The 20,520-nt window shown below is 41.1% G+C and overlaps 1 protein-coding gene across 2 annotated transcripts in view; it reads left to right on the forward strand.

Moving 5' to 3' along the window:
- Positions 1 to 7,132: 7,132 nt before the first annotated feature.
- carmil2 (capping protein regulator and myosin 1 linker 2) overlaps positions 7,133 to 20,520 on the forward strand; it is a 118,711-nt gene continuing 105,323 nt past the window's right edge. For both annotated transcript variants that reach the window (XM_039763036.1, XM_039763037.1), the window contains exons 1-2: positions 7,133 to 7,191; positions 10,141 to 10,235. In XM_039763036.1, coding sequence (XP_039618970.1) covers positions 7,149 to 7,191; positions 10,141 to 10,235 — 138 coding nt within the window. In that variant the 5' untranslated portion in view covers positions 7,133 to 7,148. The remainder of the gene's footprint in view (positions 7,192 to 10,140; positions 10,236 to 20,520) is intronic.

Here is a 20,520-nt window from a genome sequence, read left to right on the forward strand (position 1 = left end):
ACAAGCTCAATGGAGAACTGCAGGTTCCTTTATCATTTACCACCAGTGAAACACACGGATCTGAACTCTTAAAAGACCGCTGGTGGTCCCAGAGCAAGTTGAACGTTTCCTTCTTGGCAGCACATTCTTCTGTTTTTACCTTGGTGATGCAACATTTCCTAAGTGGTACTTGTGACGACGCCGGCCCCCTACATCCTCCCTCTTCCCACATGGGGGTCTGTTGAACCAACACCGTCGATAGTTATGACCGAGATGAGCTGACAAATGAGGGATGGTGTAAAATGAATTAAAGAAAAACAATCCAAAGTAAAACCAAAAGTGTCCATTGTGCCGTGTTCAAAAAAAAAAAAATCCATCTTAAATAAATCCGTTGAAATCCAGTCTCCTCACCCAACCACAGCCCACCACCTTGTGTCTCCCCGGCTCACCCATCACAGGTGTTGCTGGCGGACCCTTTCTGCTGACCCCTGGCACACTGCGCAGCCAGACCATCCGAGGTGGGCACAACTCCCGTCTTCCTTTCGCGCTCACGCATTCGCTCCTCGGATCCACTGGGAGGTCTTGCGTCTCGCCCGACCCACTTTACACGCCTCGGCCTGCACTCCCACACGGACCCCCAGCTCGAACTGCCTTCTCCAAACAGACGGCCTGATCGTCTCTCTCTCTCTCTCTCATTGCCTTTTCTGTTCTTTTAACCTCCTTCTTCTGTGCTATCTTTTTTCTCCCTCTGTGCCAGGCCATATATATACACCCGTCTCCGTGGGCACAACGCCTTAATTACACGCCTCAGGAAGCAAATGAGAACAATTGTGCCCGCACGTGCAGGTGTGACTCGCCCCAGTTACCCCATTAACTCCCTGCGGCTGTGCAATTGCGCCCACGGAGAGCGACACGGCTTTATGGATTTAAAACCTGGCCATATTTTGTTGTAGCCGCGGACCCGCTATACCACAGTACTCCACTTGTCAACGTCCATTTCTCTCTCTCTCGTTCTTCTTCTTACATTCTGTATCCCAGATTTTGTCTTGTATCCCTATGAGATTTCGTGTCTGCCAGCTGCTCAGTTGCTCCATCATTGGCACCTTCTGTGATGTGTTTGATGCTCAGCAGATGTTGCTGCTTCTCTTTTTCCTTCTTCGTCATGTTTGATGATGAATAAACACAATACTTCCACTTGATTAGGAATATGAAAGACGTATGTACCGTGCCCTGGGTAATTATTAATAGATAGACTTGTGATGACCGTGCCTTTATTACAATAAACTCTTCTGCCCACCAGTAATGTGGCCACCAGGATGCTGTGACCTAAAATGTTCTGAATTTCCAGAACATATCAGGCTATGTTGAGGATTACTGCCTGCCTAGCTGTGTGTGTCAGTCAGTGCCTTGTCGTCTTATTCTTTCTCAGTCTTCATTATTAGGTCATCTCAGTGATGTGCTTGATGCTCAGTAGATGGCGCCTCTCTAATTCTTCTTATTCTTCCTGTTACAGTATTCTGCATAACATAAGTGGGTTGAGCGATTTGCTTCGGGATCAGCAGATGTTGCTGGTCATCTTCTTCCCCTTATACTGTTCCTTATCACGTCACTGGCTTCACCAATTTGTTTGTCATTCCACTTTTTCTTTCCACCATATCGCTTCATTTGAGAATCACTTTGCCATAAGAAACCCAGGAGTGCAGGTCAGCCAGCCGAGGTTGCCGCCACCTGACATGATTTACATTTACAGCACGTATCAGGTCATAAGCTGTCGATCAAGGCAGTAGCCCCACTTGTTACTCGTGGAGGTCCAGTCCAGTCCAGCACTTCTTCATCTTTCTATTGTCCTGCACTTGATGCTCAACAAATGACACAGGTCGTCTTCTTCTTTTTCCTATTATGGTGTTCTTTGTCATGTCAGCGGCCTCTACAATTTGCTTGATACTTGGCAGATGTCACCGCTCTTCTATTTGTTTCCACCACGTCACTTCGTTTGCTGATCACTTTGCTGTAATAAACTGAGGTGCACAGGTCACTTTGTCAAAACTGCTAATAGAACTAAAATGACCATCACTACCATGTCATACGCTTTTGATCAAGACCAATATGAAGGTTCTGGTCCAAGTACATCACGATTAATTGAGTGGCCGTGGCATTTTATAAATAAAGATAAGGAGCAATTAAATCGGTGAATGCAGAGGTTTAAGACTAAAATGAGCAATACAGGGTGGAGAATTGTAACAAGTGAAACAACTAAAATAAAGTAATCAGTACTTCAAAACCAATAACCAACTTCTCGATTGAAAACTTGAGTCGAAACAAAAACTGCAGCTGCTCCGGCCCACTAGGACTAGCATTGCAGACCCCTGGCACTGAGTGTTATATTTGACTTTCTTTTCCTCCCTCTAAATGAAAACACTCCTGGATTAATTTTCATTCAATATGGTGCAATTTAGATTTTGTCCTGTGACTTTTAGGTGACATGTTCTTTATTTCTGTGTTGCCGGCCTCAGGCCACTGTTACTACAGGGTGAGGCCACAGCGATATGGTGTAAAGCAGCAGTCCGAGTCTCAGACCACACTTCTCTGTTCTCTTTATTCTCCTTTTCCCAGAAATATATAAATGCATCAATTTCTGCACAGATCAACATGGCAATCGGTGAAAACAATGGTGCAAGCCAAATTCCTCTGCATAGCAAATACTGTAAACACATTTACTTTGGTTCAACAATGGCCAGCTATCAAAAAGTACCTGATTAGAAACCAACGCCCCAGAACTTGTTAATTTTCAAAGAGAGCAGGCAGTTCTGTACCCAAACATTGTATGTAGATGAGATACTAAATCAAAGCAGTCTGACTATTCAAAGCAGGGGACTCTTTAGCAAGACAGGTAAATATTTATGTCCTGTAGATCGCCATCAGCAATAACCTGTAGCAGAATTTTCCAGAACTTCTGCCTTTTCTTTAAAGCACTGGTTTATAACCCGTTACACTAAGCAACACACCGAAATGTCATTTTCTTTAAAACACTGAATTCATGTGCACAGGAGCACACGATTGGGATGGCACAGATGAATTGGCCAAGTACTCCTGATATTACTGTGAAAAAAGAAATTGTAGAAATGCTTGCAGAACTAAACTGTATGGGTTGCCTGTTTATTATGGTGTGCGGCATCTTCCTTGATGGCTAGGCTGCTCTGTATTGTGGAAAAGTGCATACTGTACATAAATTAAAACACATGCCAGCTTAATTTTAGTGCTTTACACCTAAAGCTGATGTCCCATTATGTGACGTCGAGTCATTGGTATGTCTGATTGGCTGATCGTGTCACTGGACACGTCATTCAAATGACTGAAAACGGTTGTCCTTGTCACATTTAGTGACTGCATGCCAACTTTCCAGCACAGTTGTGCTCACCACATTTTGAGACAGTCAGTAAATAGCGTGTTGTCTGATGGAGATGGTGCTAACAGACGCTTTTTATTCTTTCTTCCATTCTATTTGGGTATACAAAACAAAACATCAGATGGATGAGCTTCTCTTCTGTTTGCGAGGTCCAAAACTCCTGCCTTCCCTATTCCTCATTGTTGTCTTCAATAAAGTGTACTTCTGGATAAGAGTTTATTGGTTGTCGGCTCTCATGCACACCGAGTCTGCACCTACGACTGAAGACAAAATCAAACCTCTTTGATGTTATCAGAGGGGACAAGTTGGACTTTAGTCAACGGGTATGTCTAGGGTTAGAAAATTAGAAATACGGGACACTCTTAAAATCTCTCTCTCTCTCTCTCTCTGTATTACCATATATTTAAATGTATACATGCCCTCTACACACCCAGACCAATATCTATATATATAATTCACTAAGGGCACGCAAGACAGTGAGCACAAGCAAGACCGAGCCCTGCCCGCCAACTCTAACCCTCCTACCGCATCATGGGATACGCACAACAGAGCCACGCACGCCAACTGTAGCTGTCCTCCCGAGTCCAGCATTGCTCTCGAGGCACACAACAACTCGCCAAACACGGCCTCGGTCCACATGCACCTCTGAGCCACGTTGACTTTACACCACACGCAAGACAAAGAGCCACGATCGCCAACTCACAGAGCCAGGCCCACCAACTCTAAGACTATGGGATACGCACACATTTAGTGTATAAATGGATATAAATAATTGCATGTAAACGATTGGCACAAAATCTGTTGTATGTAAACGATACGGTTTAAAACGTTATTGTTTTTTCATCAGAAAACCCGGTTTCCACGTCTACCTGTATTAGTTTAAATGGCACTTTTACCACTCAATAGGGCGGACGCGCTGACTTATCGTGTCGACTGGGCAACACAGTGAATGTGGCGTCTATCTATATATGTCTGTTTTCCATAGCCTGGTATAGGAAGGTACTCTCTCGACCATTGGCATTTGTTTCGCTCCTTGATATTTTAGATATACTGCAACGGTGGTTTCCTAAGCCTTTGTTATACTGAATTCCTTTCTCAACGTTTTCCGTTCTTATTCTTACACTGCCGTATGCTATGGCGGGCTTCGGCTAGTGTTATATAAACGTAGAAACATACCGTATTTACTCGTGTACCACACACCCTCATGTAAGATGCGCACCCTAATTTGTACAAGGAAAATCTCGAAAATCGTTTTGCACGGTGTATAATGCGCGTTGTGATTGTATAGGAAGCGTTTTGAGAGAGAGAGAGAGAGAGCGAGTGAGCCCAAGCAGAAGAAGTAAACGTTACAGAATTACATTTCCTCGTGTATGACACGCATCTGATTTTCTAATGCTAATTTTCGGGAAAAAATGTGCGCGTGGTACACACATAAATACGGTAAGTTAAAAACATAAAGCAAGGATTTTAATGGGTTATGAGGAAAACAAAAGTAAAATCATTTGAAAATTATTTACTACAAGCTAAAAAAATTCTGTAAAAGTGAAATCATTTGAAAATATTTATTTAATACGGACAACAGAGAAATATTGTTTAGTACAGGCAGTTCGAAAAAAAGTGGGCCGTGGCGAGTAGTAACAACACGCTCTGACAGTCGCTGTATGTTGAAATGCTGATACAGAACTGCACAGCAGCGCGGCTGGAGAGTAAAACGGTAAGAGTGTCGCCGTCCTCAGCCAACCATAGCAACTGAACAAGGTGCAGACAGGCAGCAAACACTCGTTTCCTTGTTACATTTGGGTTATTTTCATCAAGAGAATCTAAGAAAAGAAAGTATAATTACTTATAAAGTTACAACTAAGTACCGTAAGAAGGTAGTAAAAATATATTTTTATTACGACATTCGAAAATGAATTAAATAGGGGACATTTGGGTGTCCCTGAAAGGTCAGTACAGGACAGGGGACGAAATGTTCAAATATGGGACATGTCCTGCATATAAGGGACGTCTGGCAACCCTAAGTATTTCACATTATGTGACCGGCTTCATGAGAGTGCCAGGCCAGCTGGCTAGGATTATGTGAATTATGTGAGGCTACAACTTTGACACCATCTTTTTTTTACTATTGTCCCAAATCCCACGTCAAGTCCATGGCCTCCTTACACGAACTTAGTCCTCTGCCCCATCCTTTTCATTGCTGTTAAAAACTTGATAACTCATTTGTATCGTCCTAAGTTTTAATAAGTACACGGCTATACAATTGGAAACTTGTGAAGGGTACATTTCACACGAGGTTTTTCTTCACACAGAGAAGCATACGAGGTGTGGCAGAAAAGTAATGAGACGGGCAACACTGCAAGCGATGTGGCAACGCTGCGCTGTTGTCCTTGATAGAGCACGTGTATCAGTACCCTCCCGTAGCTCAGTGCGAGTTTCAACTCCTTCCGTTATCTACGTGATTATTGTGACTGCTATTAGCGAAGTTGTGTTTTTGGTTGTGCGTCACGCAAAATGGAACAGCGGAATTTGGAGCAATGTTGTGCCATTAAACGGCAAGTGTGACGTTTGAAAAGTTAAAACAGGCGTATGGGGAACATTCTTTATCCCGAGCTCAAGTTTTTCGCTGGCACAAATCATTTTTGGAAGGCAGAAAACACGTTGAAGATGAACACCGTTCAGGGAGGCCTTCAACTTCGAAAACCAATGAAAACATCGAACGTGTGAACACTCTTGTGAGATCAGACCGTCGTTTAACATTAAGAATGTTGAGTGAACAATTAAATTTGAACAGATTTACCGTTCATCAAATTTTGACTGAACATTTGCACATGCGAAAGGTCTGTGCCAAAATGGTGCAGAAAAACCTCACAATTGAGCAGGACAATCAAAAAAACGCATTCCTGTGGTTCCCCAGCCCCCTTATTCACCTGACCTCAGTCCGTGTGACTTTTTCCTTTTTCCTAAACTGAAACATGTCCTCAAAGGATGTCATTTCGGGACTTTAGAAGACATCCTAAAGAGTGTAACAGACATGCTGAAGACCATACCAGCTGAAGACTTCCAGCGCTGCTACCAACAGCGGGAACAACGTCTCCATCGGTGTGCAGCTGGCCAAGGGAACTACTTTGAAGGGGATAACATTGATGTTTGAAAAAAATAAAAACTTTGGCAGAAAAGTAATGAGACTGATTTTTTATTTACCAGACACATGGAATAAGCTACCAAGTAGAGCAGTGGACAGTAGCTTAATGTTATTTTGGAGGAATTCAGTGGAGCTTTTCCTGGTTAAATGGTCTGTTCCTATTATAATTATTCCAATATTCTAAACCCATCTGTCATGCTACTGTATACAAGTAAAAAACTTCCTGAGACGCAGAGCATGCTGTCCAGCTACCTAGTCCAGGCAGGAGGCAAGAAACCCTACAAGTCTTTAAGATGACAGATCAGAGAAGATGAAAGAGGGCATCTCTTGAAAAACAGACGCCTGCTGCTGGCCTTTTAGGCCTCTCAATGACTTATTTGACAAAAACCAAGCAAAACTGGGAAAGTCCCAAGACCCACCCTCACAAGTGCATCCTCAGGCACCATCTCAAAGCATTCTCTTTGATTGCCGATGGTCGCCCGATGACAGACTTCTTGAGGAAGTCTCCTCCTCTGATGATGATGCACACTTGACTGTGGTTTGTCAGCAGGATGTGTAGTCTTCACCTAACCTTTGTCATATTGTTAAGAGGAGGTGCCTTGCAAGCAGGTTTGCACAACAATGGCTACAGGCGCCAAGCAGGAAATTTCCTTCGGCCTCCAAGGTAAGCTGCCGTGTTTTACTCCGTTTGTTTATATGTCTGTCCGCTTCAGTCTAACACCGTGATGGTGTCGTATAAAGGCCTCACTGAATGTGTCTATCTGAGTCAAAGACGTCATTGGTAAAGCAGGCATGTGGTCGGTGGCACGGCACCCACTGGCAGTTAATGTGGCTGACTTCAGAGAAGCTTTACAACTGAGCGCTCACTGTCATCCAGCCAGGCTTTGGTTTCTCCCACCATCTGTCTCTCCTCCTAAAAGCATGCTCTGGCTGGTTTCATGTTTTTTGTAGTTCTCATAAATATTCATATTTTTTAATTCTTACTGTGGAGTTACTGCCTTTTTCTTTTTAAAAAATATTGTCCTAATCGTAAATGTGGTAGGAGGCATGGTGGCACAATGCCCAGCAGCTCCTGTCTCCAAATCCCAAACTGGTCTGTGTGTCATGTGTAGGTTCTCCCCATGTCCACGTAGCCATTCACTGGCTGCTTTGTTTTCTTCTTCTTGCCTCCCTAAGATATGTGGATTAGGTTACCTGGTGGGACGAGTCTGGCCAGTGGTCTGCAAAGTCCGTTCTGGAAGGTTGGCTTGGCTGCAGCTTTTTGTTCCACCCCGATTTGTTTATGAGAAGGCAATTATTGCTGTTGAAGCGCTTACCACTTTTACACTTCAATTTAGTTGTCTTGCTGGCTTTGACTCCCCACTCTTAATGGCTTATTTAGATCTTAAACCGCTGCATTCTGTTTTTAAAATGTAAATGACAAAGGAAGCCCACAGTTCTCCATTTAACTTGTTTCTATTTACTTCTTTGTGTCTTCATCATGAACTATCTGGCTTAATAAAATATTTGTAAGGGAACTGAAGACAAGAAAGTGAAGGACTGAGAACTACGTGTCTGCTTCAGGCTACACCTCATTTGGGTGAGATCCTTGAAAAGGAAGGGAAATGTCTAAGATAATAATAGCGAGCTGACATGGCAGACTGAAAGCACTAACAAGCCACAAAATAAAATCAGATCTGTTATTGGCAGACATTGGGGTTTACTTGAGCAATTGGGTTGGAACAAAAACCTACAGAAACTGTGGCCTCCCGGGACCAGCTTTGCAGACCCCTGGACTTGGCTTGTTTCCCTAAATTTTTAAACCTGGATGAACATCTATGAAGAAACGCACGGTTTGATTTCAACTATTCCGTGTGCTGCAAACTCTGGGAGTGCACGTTCTCTTGCATTGGCATGACTGCTCTTTCACTACTTTTCAATGGCTAATTATTAAACAGTAACATTTCTTAGTATCTTTAAATCAAAACAGAAAGGAATCTGCTTTATGTAGGGGGAGCCAGAAAAGGTGATGTTTCCCAGTTCCACTCAGGCCAGCCCAGCAGAACAAACCTAGCTCAGCGATAGTAGCAAACGGGAGAGAAGATATTCTCCAGCTGCACTCCAGCTCATCCATCCTTTTCACATGCGGTGGGAAACAAAACAGAATAAAATGTTCAAATTCGAACATGGCTGGATAATCCATTTGCGCGAGACAGGATGTGCTAAAAGAAGATAGGAACCAGAATGCCTTTCAGTGAAATTTCATAGGATGATCCAGCTAAGTTACACTGCAGCTCAAATACAGTGAGAACCAGAAAGGGTACACAACTCCTGGCAAGAAAGCTTAAGAGCAGAGACAGAAATGTCCTCGGTGATTCCCTTCTTCCTGAACCGTACTGGAGACATGGGAATGGGAACACCTCCCAGTACACAGGAGAGGTTAACATTCACTAATTAAACTACACGTAGACCTGCAGGACGTCCTTTTCCATTTACGCCTCAGCAGGTTCAGCTAATGGTGACCAAAGAACCTCATACACCATGTGACGTATGTAAAGGGCTCAAAATGAAGTAAGTACAACCTAAGAGAGTTTCGGCTCCAGGTGGAGAACTTTGTCTACATGTATTTGGTGGAAAAAAGAGGAAAAATAAACGGTCATCAAGAGCTGTGCGACTTCCTTTAAGGCTGGTTCCAAAATGAACGAAGACTTCTGGCTTCATATGGTGTCAGGCTAGAAGGGGCGGAGATACTGGGAGGAAGCTGAACTGGGTCACTGGTCCTCTCTGGAATGAGCCTCATAACTGTGGATTTAAAGGAGCAACATGCATACACTTGGATCAGCTTTGCTAGCTCAGTCACAAGTATGAAGAGGACATCTGGCTGTACGTTATCTATAGCACATACCGTACAGCTACATTTGACAGAGACCGTGCTGTTCTTCGACATCTATGCTGTCCCCAGTATCTTATTCAGATATTTTTTAAAGGTTGTCAAAGTTCCTGTTTCAATTCTGCTTGGTAGTTATCTCCAGTTTACCCTGATCTTTGTGTGAACAAGCACTTACTCGATTTTTAAATTCACTCTCCCGTTATTTCCCCTGTTGTCCTTGAGGATGTGAATTCAGATGGATTAATTCTACTGACACCTTGGTTTAGGTCCCTACACAGCCCAAAGAGGTTTATTTCCTGTAGACTGTTAGAAGGACTTGCCCTTTACATTTTCCAAATATTCAATGGCCAGACTATTTAGACCAAACCAGTTTCTTCCATGGAGAATGAGAATGGGGCGATGAAGCATGGACTCCTTCTTTTAGCTCAAGGTGAAGGTTGGTATCACCTGACATTTGTTGTGTTGTGTTTGGTTAAGTGAATCAATGACATAGCGGTGCCCTTTTGAAGGACAGGACTGTGTGTGTCATTATAATGTCAAAGAGTGAGGACCAAATCTACGATTGGCTCCTGTCGTTGACAAAGTTACCATGATAGGTTTAAGCCCCTGACACCCTGAAATGAAATAAGTGATGGATACACTCAATATGGCTCACATTTCATGAATTCCCTATCCATCTAAGAAGATTGTTCACCAGACCTCTGATACTAACCATCCTTAAAAAAACGTATGTTTCTCACACAGACAGCATTATAAGATTTCTGAAGCCACAAAAGGTAAAGTTCATGAAGAAGATCCAGCTTCATCATTCAAAGACAACATCTGAAGAAAGGATTTTGGTAGGTTCCCATTTTACATTTTAATTTTGCATTTGTGTGTTCAGGTATGTCTACAACACAGGTAATTTCATTATATGACAGGATTGAAAAACCTGCTGCCAAGGCACCTCCGTCTCATCAAAAGAGACAAGTAGTTTGAAGGAGAGATTTGAAGTTCACGATGACATACCAGTCCTACTCATACTAATCAACCCACTGCATAGGGTTTTTCTGCAAGTACTCCTCCCAAATCCCAAGACATGCTAGTTAGGCTAACAGTAAATTGCACACGGGCTCAGTGTGTGTGTGTGTGTGTGGGTGTTTATTGCGATGGACCAGCATGCCATCAATGGTTGATTCCTGTCTTGTTTCCAATGCTGTTGGGTTGGTGCTGAAATCAGGGTTGGTGCCTACCTTGCACCCTAATCAGAAGAGGAAGGCTTCAAACAATTGCACTGAAATATGCAGATTTTGCCCAACTGACACTGCACCCAAACCTCGCCCTTTGTTTTGTAGATGCTGAGTCTGCATGGTGAGACAATGCAGCACTTTAAGGAAGAGTCTGACCAGCCACAGATTTTTACAAACACTGCTCCTATAAGCCCATAAATCAGATGAAGGCCCTTGACTAACTAGCTCTAAGTGTAAGGGTCCCCTGATGGTGTGCACAGTCTCTTAGGCTGTTCCAGGTTTTGCATTGATGTGGTATCAGGTTGCAGCCGAGGGTTTTGGTGTTTTCTAGAGTTTTTTGCAGATAATGTCCTCTCTTTGTTTTCTCAAACCATTAAAGATGGTTGTGTTGTGGTCAAGATGGGAATTACTATATGAAAATCTTACATTTATAATGCTCTCCTGGGTAGAATGACTTGTTCCTTGCAGGAAGAGGGCGAGGAGCTGTACTAAATAGTAGAACTGAAATACCTAATGCTCTTCTTCACTAGTGAGGGTGGAGATGATTATGAGATCGACTAGTGAATCAGCACAAATGCAGCAGTTTTTGTGGATGTTGAATTGGATCTCAGTAGTCAAGCAGGCACTAAGATCTCAAAACAAGATTTAAATTTAACAAACCATCACCTACAGTCACAAGTTGGAGGTCATGACTGAAAGAATGAGACGAAAGTATAAGAGACCAAAATGAGGATTTCTAGGCTCACTGTGGAGCAGGGTGAGATGCTTGACAATAGGAGAGGATGTCTAAGTAGAATCACCGCTTCTCTGGTGTGAGCGGAGTCAGTTGAGGATGTTGTGCTTTGACTGTTCGCAGAACAGCTATGAGGAGCAGCCAACTTGGGAATGACCTGAGACACACTGTATTGATTCTCTACTGGCCTGCTGATGTACATGTAAACTGCTGAAAAGGACAGAATGGTCCGTCCAACTCCGCATGTTTACGCTGTCATTCTCACCAGGACAGTAAGCAACAGTGAAGAAAACTGAATAAATGATTGTTATTTACACTTTAAATGCTTAGTTTAATGCTGTTGAATCTTGACAAAAACAGTGTGTACATGTTTTACTTTTTAAAACCAATGAACAATGATAAATGCAGGGTATGCAGGGCTAATCATACTAAGCCTGAGTTTGGTGTGTAGTAACTAACAGCCTTTCCAGTGAATGTCCACATACTCAACCGTGTAGCATTTGAAGTATCTCTTTAAAAAGTTCTTTATTTACTTTGAGAGGCAACTGATGCTTCACAGAATATTCACAGCGCCTGACCCAAGAACTGCTTTGGGGATAGAGGGTCTGTTTGCAGAGATTCATATGCCTTTCTCAGTTACTCACATTGTTCTTTCTTCTTCTTAACCGTTGCTGCCTCACAGCCCTTAAGCAGCAGTCTCATTCCAAACAGGAGTGAGTTTTGTGTTGTGTTGGGCAGTGTGGGCAAGTCTTTCGACTTCAAACCCTGTGGTTGTTGGTTCAAATCCTGCTACTGAACACTGAACAGTGTCATCTCCAGACAGAGGAGCAGCTTCAGTGACAGACTGAGGAGATCATTCCTCTCCCACACTATGTGACTCTTCAATTCCACTCGGGGGGGGTAAATGCTAACATTATGCAAAGCTATTGTCTGCTTTTACATGCATTTTTATTACTATTTAATTTAATATTGTTTTTGTATCGGTATACTGCTGCTGGATTATGTGAATTTCCCCTTGGGATTAATAAAGTATCTATCTATCTATCATATAGTGCCTTTCAAATCTATCTATCTATCTACTATATAGTGCCTTTCCTATCTATTTATCTATCTATCTACTATATAGATAGATAAATAGATAGGAAAGGCACTATCTACTATATAGTGCCTTTCCTATCTATTATATACTGCCTTTCCTATCTATCTATCTATTATATAGTGCCTTTCCTATCTATCTATCGCCACTGTGTGACCAAATCACTTCACCTGTCTGTGCTCCAACTGGAAAAACAATTGTATTACAATACTTGCAATCTGAATCACAGGGACTATGAGGACATGAGGGCGACCATTAAGAAGGATATTAAGGAGAATAAAAGACAGCTGAAGAGGAATATAGCAGATAAGGTGAAAGATGACCCAAAGAGATTACTTCACTATTTTGGTAGTAAAAGAACAGTCAAGGAGGAAGTGAAGTGCATCAGGAATAAGAAAGGGGAATTTAAAAATACCGACAGTGAAATAGCAGATGATCTAAATAAGCATTTTTCTGAGGTCTTCACAAGTTAATGAAGTAGATAACCTCCCAACAGTAAATGGGACTACTAAGGAGGTACTGATTGATTTGGAAATTGTAGAGGGAGAAGTACTGCTCATACTAAATAGGCTGAAATCAAATCTCCTGGACCAGATAATAGTTACACTTGAGTTCTTAATGAGGTTAACGAGTACATTATATAAGCCTAAGACACATATTTTTAGAAAGTGGGCACATTTAAACTAACATACACTGAACTGTAACATGGATGGATATCTTGTTATGGACATGTGTGTGCGAGAGTAGGATGGACATCTTGTCAGTGTTGTTTGCTGTCCTGCTCTCTTTGCAGCCAGGGTAGGTTCCAGCTCCCCGTAACCCTGTACTGCATAAGCAAGTGTAAAGAATGTGGGGGGATGATTGTCACTACACTCAGTAATAGGCTACCAGTTTAACAGGCATCTCGAAACTGGCCAGTGGAGGTCCATCAAAGTGTGACCATGTTGCTAAAAATATGCTACAGGAAACTAAAAACAATAACACCAAATGTGAGCACAATTTAAGTATTAGTTAATCTACATTTTGGAGCCTTGGCATACGGTATATAGCATCTGGATTCTTTGAGACCAAACCAGTGGCTCAGGTGGGAGGCCTCTAAAAAGAGAGAAGTAATGAAGCCCAAGCATAATATAAGCAAATGTTAACCTACTTAAAATCATTTACCTTGAAATCTTCATGAGGTTAACCTACAGGACAAGGCAAGTGTGTTGCAGAACATTGTGGTTTCATTTTAACACATACAGATATCTGAATTACAGCAAAATTAACCACAATGCAGGAGTGTTTTTAATTCTGCGTCCCCTGATTATCAAGCAGAAAGTTGAGTGGCAAAGACGCTTTGTAGTCACAAGGCATGATGATTTACAGATTTGTCATTCTCACCATTGGAGGTGGTGTTCTGGATTTGCTGTCTTTTTTTTTTCCATCTAACATGCAAGAAAAGAAACTGCCAAAAATGTCAGCTCTGGCCCCAAAGGTATTTGTGAAATTGTATGGATTTGTCATCTTTGTATATATGCCATGGATCTGGAGATACAGACCCTCCACCCACCCAGTCATTCACTTACTAAAAAACAGAAACAAAGTCTATCACTGTAGAACTGTAGAGGGCAGAGCAGGATCGATAGATAGATAGGAAAGGTACTATATGATAGATAGATAGATAGACAGGAAATGTGGAAGGAAAACTGGAGGAAAACAAAATAACATGAAAACTCTGCACAGGCAGTATCCAGGCCAGAATGTAAATGACTCAATGAATTATACGATTATCTCTGAAAGCCCATCATAAGTCAGTTAGTTTAGCTCTAAAACTGCCCTGCAAGTCAACCACAGACACTTTCTTGTTGTGTGTTTCAATTATTTTTGGACACACATTTATTATATCTTCGGAATCAACAGTTTCAAACTGACACACTAAAATTCACAAATATTGCCAATCTTTGACCACATTCATCAGCAGGATGCAAGTTAACTTTTACCCATTTTATCTTAACTTCTAGTCACCACTTAATTTCTATTTTTGTCATTTTCAGCAGTTTCTACTGTTGTTCTGTTCCCTTAGTCCTCTACATACCAGCCTCTGCATTAGTTATAGTTCTGCTGTATGCGATCCTAGATATTTGTGTTTTTGAGAATCTACTAGAACATAAAAAATGTCCAATAATTCAGGTTTCTCTTAAGTGTGAATCAAAACCTTTGTAGTTTGTGCCCGATAAATATAATAACTGTAATATTTAAACAGATACAGAAAATATTCAAGGAGGTTGTGACTGTTGCATCCTACACCCTTTCTGGAAATGTTTTTCTTCTGATTTCCTCCCACACTTCTGAAAAAAGGAAGGACTGTAAAATGCTTTTATCAGCTTCTAAAAATAAGCACATTATACTGTGATCTCCAGCACCACAGCATCAATTCATATTAATGACAATTTGGGAAGACCATATACCCAGGAAGTCCTCAGAAATATCTTGAATTAATCCCAGTTCCGGGTACTTTGGAGTTTAATGATCCACTCATATATTTATGGTTTTGGCAGCTGCTAGTGGAGCCGAGTTGCTTTTGTCACAAGAAAACAAGCATCACGACCCACATCCTTCATTCTTTTCCTAATACAAAGCCCTATGGAGTCCACCAAATACATAAGGAATGTAATCAGTCACTGTAGCGTTGAACCAACCTTCTGTACCACTACATTGAATTTCATCCATACCCTAAACCTCTTAGCCAGTCTATCCCTATTCACTTTAAACCTATATATTATATTCTAATATTTCCCCAATACTGTATACTCATCCCTACCCTAGTCTGTTTCCTGAACATTTACACCAATACATAAATGCAACAATCTAACCCCAGTCTGTCTATACTCACGAATCCCTACAGTGTTCTGTTATAGTCTATCTACAGTATCATTTTCCAAACCATTCTGTCCCCATCCATCTTCACTGGTGTGTCACTCCATTTTTCTGTAAAGGTCTGTGTACCCCAGAATTCACCTCACTATGTTCCAGTACATCCCAACAGTTAGTATATTCCAAGAATATGTGTGCCTTCACTAGTCTATAAGAGGCACTATTCATAAACCAATCTATCTTCAGTATACAGTACAATAAGCAAATCGCTTCACTATTTTGTCTATTTGCACCCAGCATACAACAGTCTTACCATAGTCCCTTTATACCAGCCTATTCCAAAAAATGGAAATGGAATTACACACAGGTCTGTTCTCAATCAGACTACATCAGCATATTCTTAAGCTAATTTGTCCTCAGTCCACACCAGAACATATATATAGCTATCTGCCCCCAGTCTATCAACATTTATGTATGCATACATTATTCTATCCTTGGCCCATCTTCAACAAAATACCATTCTGTCCCATTTAATTTTGATTGTAGTTATACTTTATTTACACTATCATTTCCCTCTACTTTTCTGTCCCAGTTTGTATACACCAGAATACCCCGTCAGCATTCTGTTCTCCTGAACATCTACAATTATAACAAGAACGTTTCACTAGGCCATTTCTAATCACTGTGAGCCAATACAGTATATTCTTAAATTAATCTGCCTTCCTCCCATTTTTATTTACCCTTACCCTAATATCTCCCCAGTCGTTCCGCACACATTTATCTACAGACTGAGTGTCCCTCTACCTAAACATTCTCGGTTCATCTTCACCTCGGTTTATGCCTTTATTCTCTGTTGTGAGTTGCTTGTGCATTATTCTGCCGATTTAACATGTATTAAACCAGTCTTCTTCAATCTAACCCTGCTCCACATCTTTAGTGTCTTTGCATTTGTCTTTCTCCTTATGGCTTGATTCAACTAAAACAAGGACTACGGCTGCTGTGGAGTCCAGTTCTTCACTGCTTCATCCTCCTCTTCATTAATATTAAATCAGTATTTCTTCTCAGTTTACCAGGTGTAATTCTTTGTTGTCATCATTATGAAACATTTGGCGGTACAATTGCCCCATCTGTAGTATTTTGTAACGAACAATTGTTTTGCTGCATCAAGGCCATATAGTGAAATAAATTCCAAGACACTTGTATTGGTTTTAATACAATCATTTTAAGATGCAAGTGATGAGTCCACATCTGTAATTGATGACATGACAGAGGATAGAAATAGAGGTGTACGACATTCAGATTTGATTACGATGAAAGGCCCTGTTATTTGCCCATGAACTGACATCTTGAGGTTCCCAGCATGCCTTGGCAACGTAAAGGTTTCCTTCCCACTTGTATACAACTCTTGCACTGGCTCATGTTTTTAGCAGGCCTGTGGTGATATCTCAATGCTTCCACACCTGCTTGCAGTCGTTGTTTTGTTTCATTTTACTCTAGTGATAGCAGTTCTTCTTTCGTTTAAAGGAAGTCAAAGGCATTACTTTGGGGCTGCTAGCAGGTCTGTGTGAGTCACTGGCAGCAGAAGAGGTGCTTTGATGTCAGTGTGAAAAACAACGCATATGTTCCAGTGTTCTGCACTAACCACAAATGGAGCACGTGATTCTGAAACAAGTGATCGTCTCTACAACCCCTCTACCGCTCCTTTTACTGATGCACCCGGGCCTGTCTAACTCACCTTGTATGTACCTGTCCTAAAGAAAGTAGTGACTACTGGTGTACCTTTGAACATCTAACAATTAGTGTTTGTGTGCAGCATTGTGCCTCCATCCTTGTGTTTGCCACAATTTCGTTTTCTATCAATCTGTGTCTGCCTGGATAGTTTTCCGTATTGTCTCTCAGAGTTTTCAGGTGTCCTGTGATGAGTGGTCCGTGACACATGGCAACTTTATAAATAAATAACCATGTGTAGGGCTTCAAACAGGTGCTATTGTGTGCTGGCTCGCTTTGCTCCACAGTTACTATATTTGGGGAACCCGGCTGACTGCCCTGCATACACGTGCAGAGGCAGGCGGATTGGTCAGACACCTCAATTGCTCCTCAGGTGGTACAGAGTGTTGTTCCTGCACCCAATTAAACTGGATGGATAAAAGGAGCCTGCACAAGACAAGAAAGGAACAAGAAAATGAGATGAAAAGAGAAAGAAAAAACATTGGATGTTAAAGGATTGAGAAGAAAGGCAGGAACGAGAGAGAGCCGGTGCTAGACGGAAGCAGGTGGTCAGGAATGGAACCCCAGGAAAGGAGCGTATGTTTGGCACTAGAGAGGGCTGAGGGTTGCTCCTGTTGACCATGGAAGCAGGAGCAATGTATTACTCTGGAAGACTCTCCCACAAGGCTGGTGATGGCAGCGGGAGTCAAGAGAGTGGTTGCTCGGTGGGGAAAGATGCAGATCAGAAGGTTGCCTACGCCTGTTGATTGACGTCTCTCCGTGCTGCGAGATCTGAATAGGATAAGTTGGAGAGACAATCGATTTAAAGGGAAGCGCCGGGGACTATGATTTTTAAAGGGAGAAATCCTGCCATGTTTTAACCTTGTTTGCATGGATTATTTATTGGACTTATTTTGTACCTCAACTATTGCACTTTTTTTATGGATTATTTAATTGTAATGACTGGAGCATTGCACTTTAATTTGGACACTGATTTGTTTTTGGATTATTTTAAATAAAACCACATTAGCTCCTTTTTGCACCAACCCTTGTTGCTATGCATATATCCTCATCTTCCTAGCTCATCTTGATTAAAGTACAAACGGTGGCAAGAGGCTCCCGGAAGGAGTCAGTAGTGTGGAACCAACCCGTACTGTCATCAGATTTTTACTGTGTCCACATTTATCCATCTATCCACCGCTGAATGGTCACGGAGGTCTGCTGGAGCCAATCCCAGCAAACACAGGGCACAAGGCAGGAACCAATCCCGGGCAGAGTGCCAACCTACCGCAGGTCACACACACACACACCAAGTACACACTAGGGACAATTTAGAATTGCCAATGCACCTAACCTGCATGTCTTTGGACTGTGGGAGTACCCGGAGGAAACTCACGCAGACACGGGAAGAACATGCAAACTCCACGCAGGGAGGACCCGGGATGCGAACCCGGGTCTCCTAACTGCGAGGCAGCAGCGCTACCACTGCACCACCGTGCTGCCCTTCCACATTTATCTCTGTCATTTAATTGGGGTAATTGATTGCATCCATCTGTCTTGGCTAGCATTCAGGGTTTACCGGGCTAAGTTTCTCTGCCTGTATAATCTAAATGCAATTAGACGTGTCTGCATTATCTCTTTTCTGCATTTGTTTATTGATTTGATTGAATAAAAGGTGTCTTAACTAACCATTTCAAATCTATATGAAGTATATTCAAAATATAATGTTGACTCACTCATTCACTCACTATTTCCCATTTACCTAAAATGCTAAAATTTAGCAGGATTGTTATTTCTAGGGCAGTAGTTAACTACTAACAAAGGACATTTTGATATATCAGTAATTAGGGGTAACCTCTTACCACAACAGAAAAACAAAATATTCCAAAATCTTAAAAATGCTCTGACTCATTTGATTGAAATGTGGTACATTATGGAAAAAAGAAAATTAGGCAAAATTTGAAATACTATTTGTTACATTTCTTTTGTTCTTCCAGTTGGAGCAAATGCAGTTGAAGTGACTTGGTTATGGTCACAAAGTGTCAGAAGCAGAATTTGCACCCACAACCTCAGGGTTTGAAGTTCTACGCCCAAAGCCTTAACCACTACATCACACTGTCTGCCTATAATATTAGCCCAATTTAAAAAATAAAAATCTACAAATATTGTACAGTATATAGAAAATTACTTAGGTAACTACATAGTACTTCTTTATACACCAAATGAATGAAAGGCATATTGGCAGTTTGTATTTTCTTATGTCCTGAAATATGTATGAACTTACAGATGCCATTAATTAACCATCAGATGTCATTTTTTTCTTCCTTTCATTTTTTTACTGAGATATTTTGGAAGTCCAGTGGCTGTATTCCTTTGAATTGTGTTGTCCTGATACTAATTATTAATGTTGAATGACATTTTAAGTTTCTTCTATATGATAATACACTTTGGGGCTCTGAGGCTCTTTACCTTTTAATCTTAAAAACAAATCTGATCAATTCAGTTAATTTTTAGCCATAACCCCAGTGTATGTTTATACAAATCATATAAAACTTGGAGTATTGAATTTTTCACTTCAATTTGAGTAGTTTCTTTATAACTATGTTAAATTCAGAGACTTTAGTTTGTTATTCTTCTGGTGGCTGTGGACTTCGTTTTGTACAGGTACTCTGATACTTGTTAGGCTAACATCAAGTTAACATGGCTAAATTAGCCCAGTGTGACTGTGCTCTGCAATTCACTGGTGCCTGAATCAGTTTTGGTTCCTGCAGTCTCTTCACAGTGTATACTCTTTAACATCTGACTAAACGTGTTTACTTTGTGCTCTTCTTTTTTCAGAATAATTTCAATATTTATGAGTAAGTGTTAAAAGGAAATTTAAACATCTGTCATCTAAACAATTTCTGGAAATATGATAGAAGGTACTAAAAATGATGTAACTAGTTATCCTTAAGCTGTGAGAATTAATATAGTCTAATATGAATATATTTCCACAGCTTATATAAAACATTTTCAGATCCCAATCAATATTGTGACTTTTTTAAAGTTAGATTCAGTTGTAATTTTGTTTATTTGTAATTCAAAACAATTTCACAACAAGTTGTGAAGACTATTTTACAAAAAATTACAATGGCATGGCACTACCTTACCTACCTTTCTGTTCTGTAACTGGCATTGAAAACATATGTTCACTGAGACTTTGGGAGAGGCAGTAGTCAATGAAACCTTTCCTGCTTGGCTAACAATATAAATTAAATTGTGCGCAAAATCCTCCCTGTATGTATTGATATGTGCTCCAATCAATTATTGGTACTATTCAGCCCTTTACAGATGCTTACACATAATATGTCTAAGTGTTTCTAAACTCCTTCCTGTTTATATACAAGTTAAACATTTTGTGAAAGATAAATAGGCCAAAATTTCATCACCTTACACCAATTTCTATTCCTAATGTGGTACTTGCTAGTTTTAATGAAGAGAAGGGGTAGAATATCTAGACTTTA

This window comes from Polypterus senegalus, chromosome 9 (genome assembly GCF_016835505.1).
Source record: "Polypterus senegalus isolate Bchr_013 chromosome 9, ASM1683550v1, whole genome shotgun sequence".
Lineage (NCBI taxonomy): Eukaryota > Metazoa > Chordata > Cladistia > Polypteriformes > Polypteridae > Polypterus > Polypterus senegalus.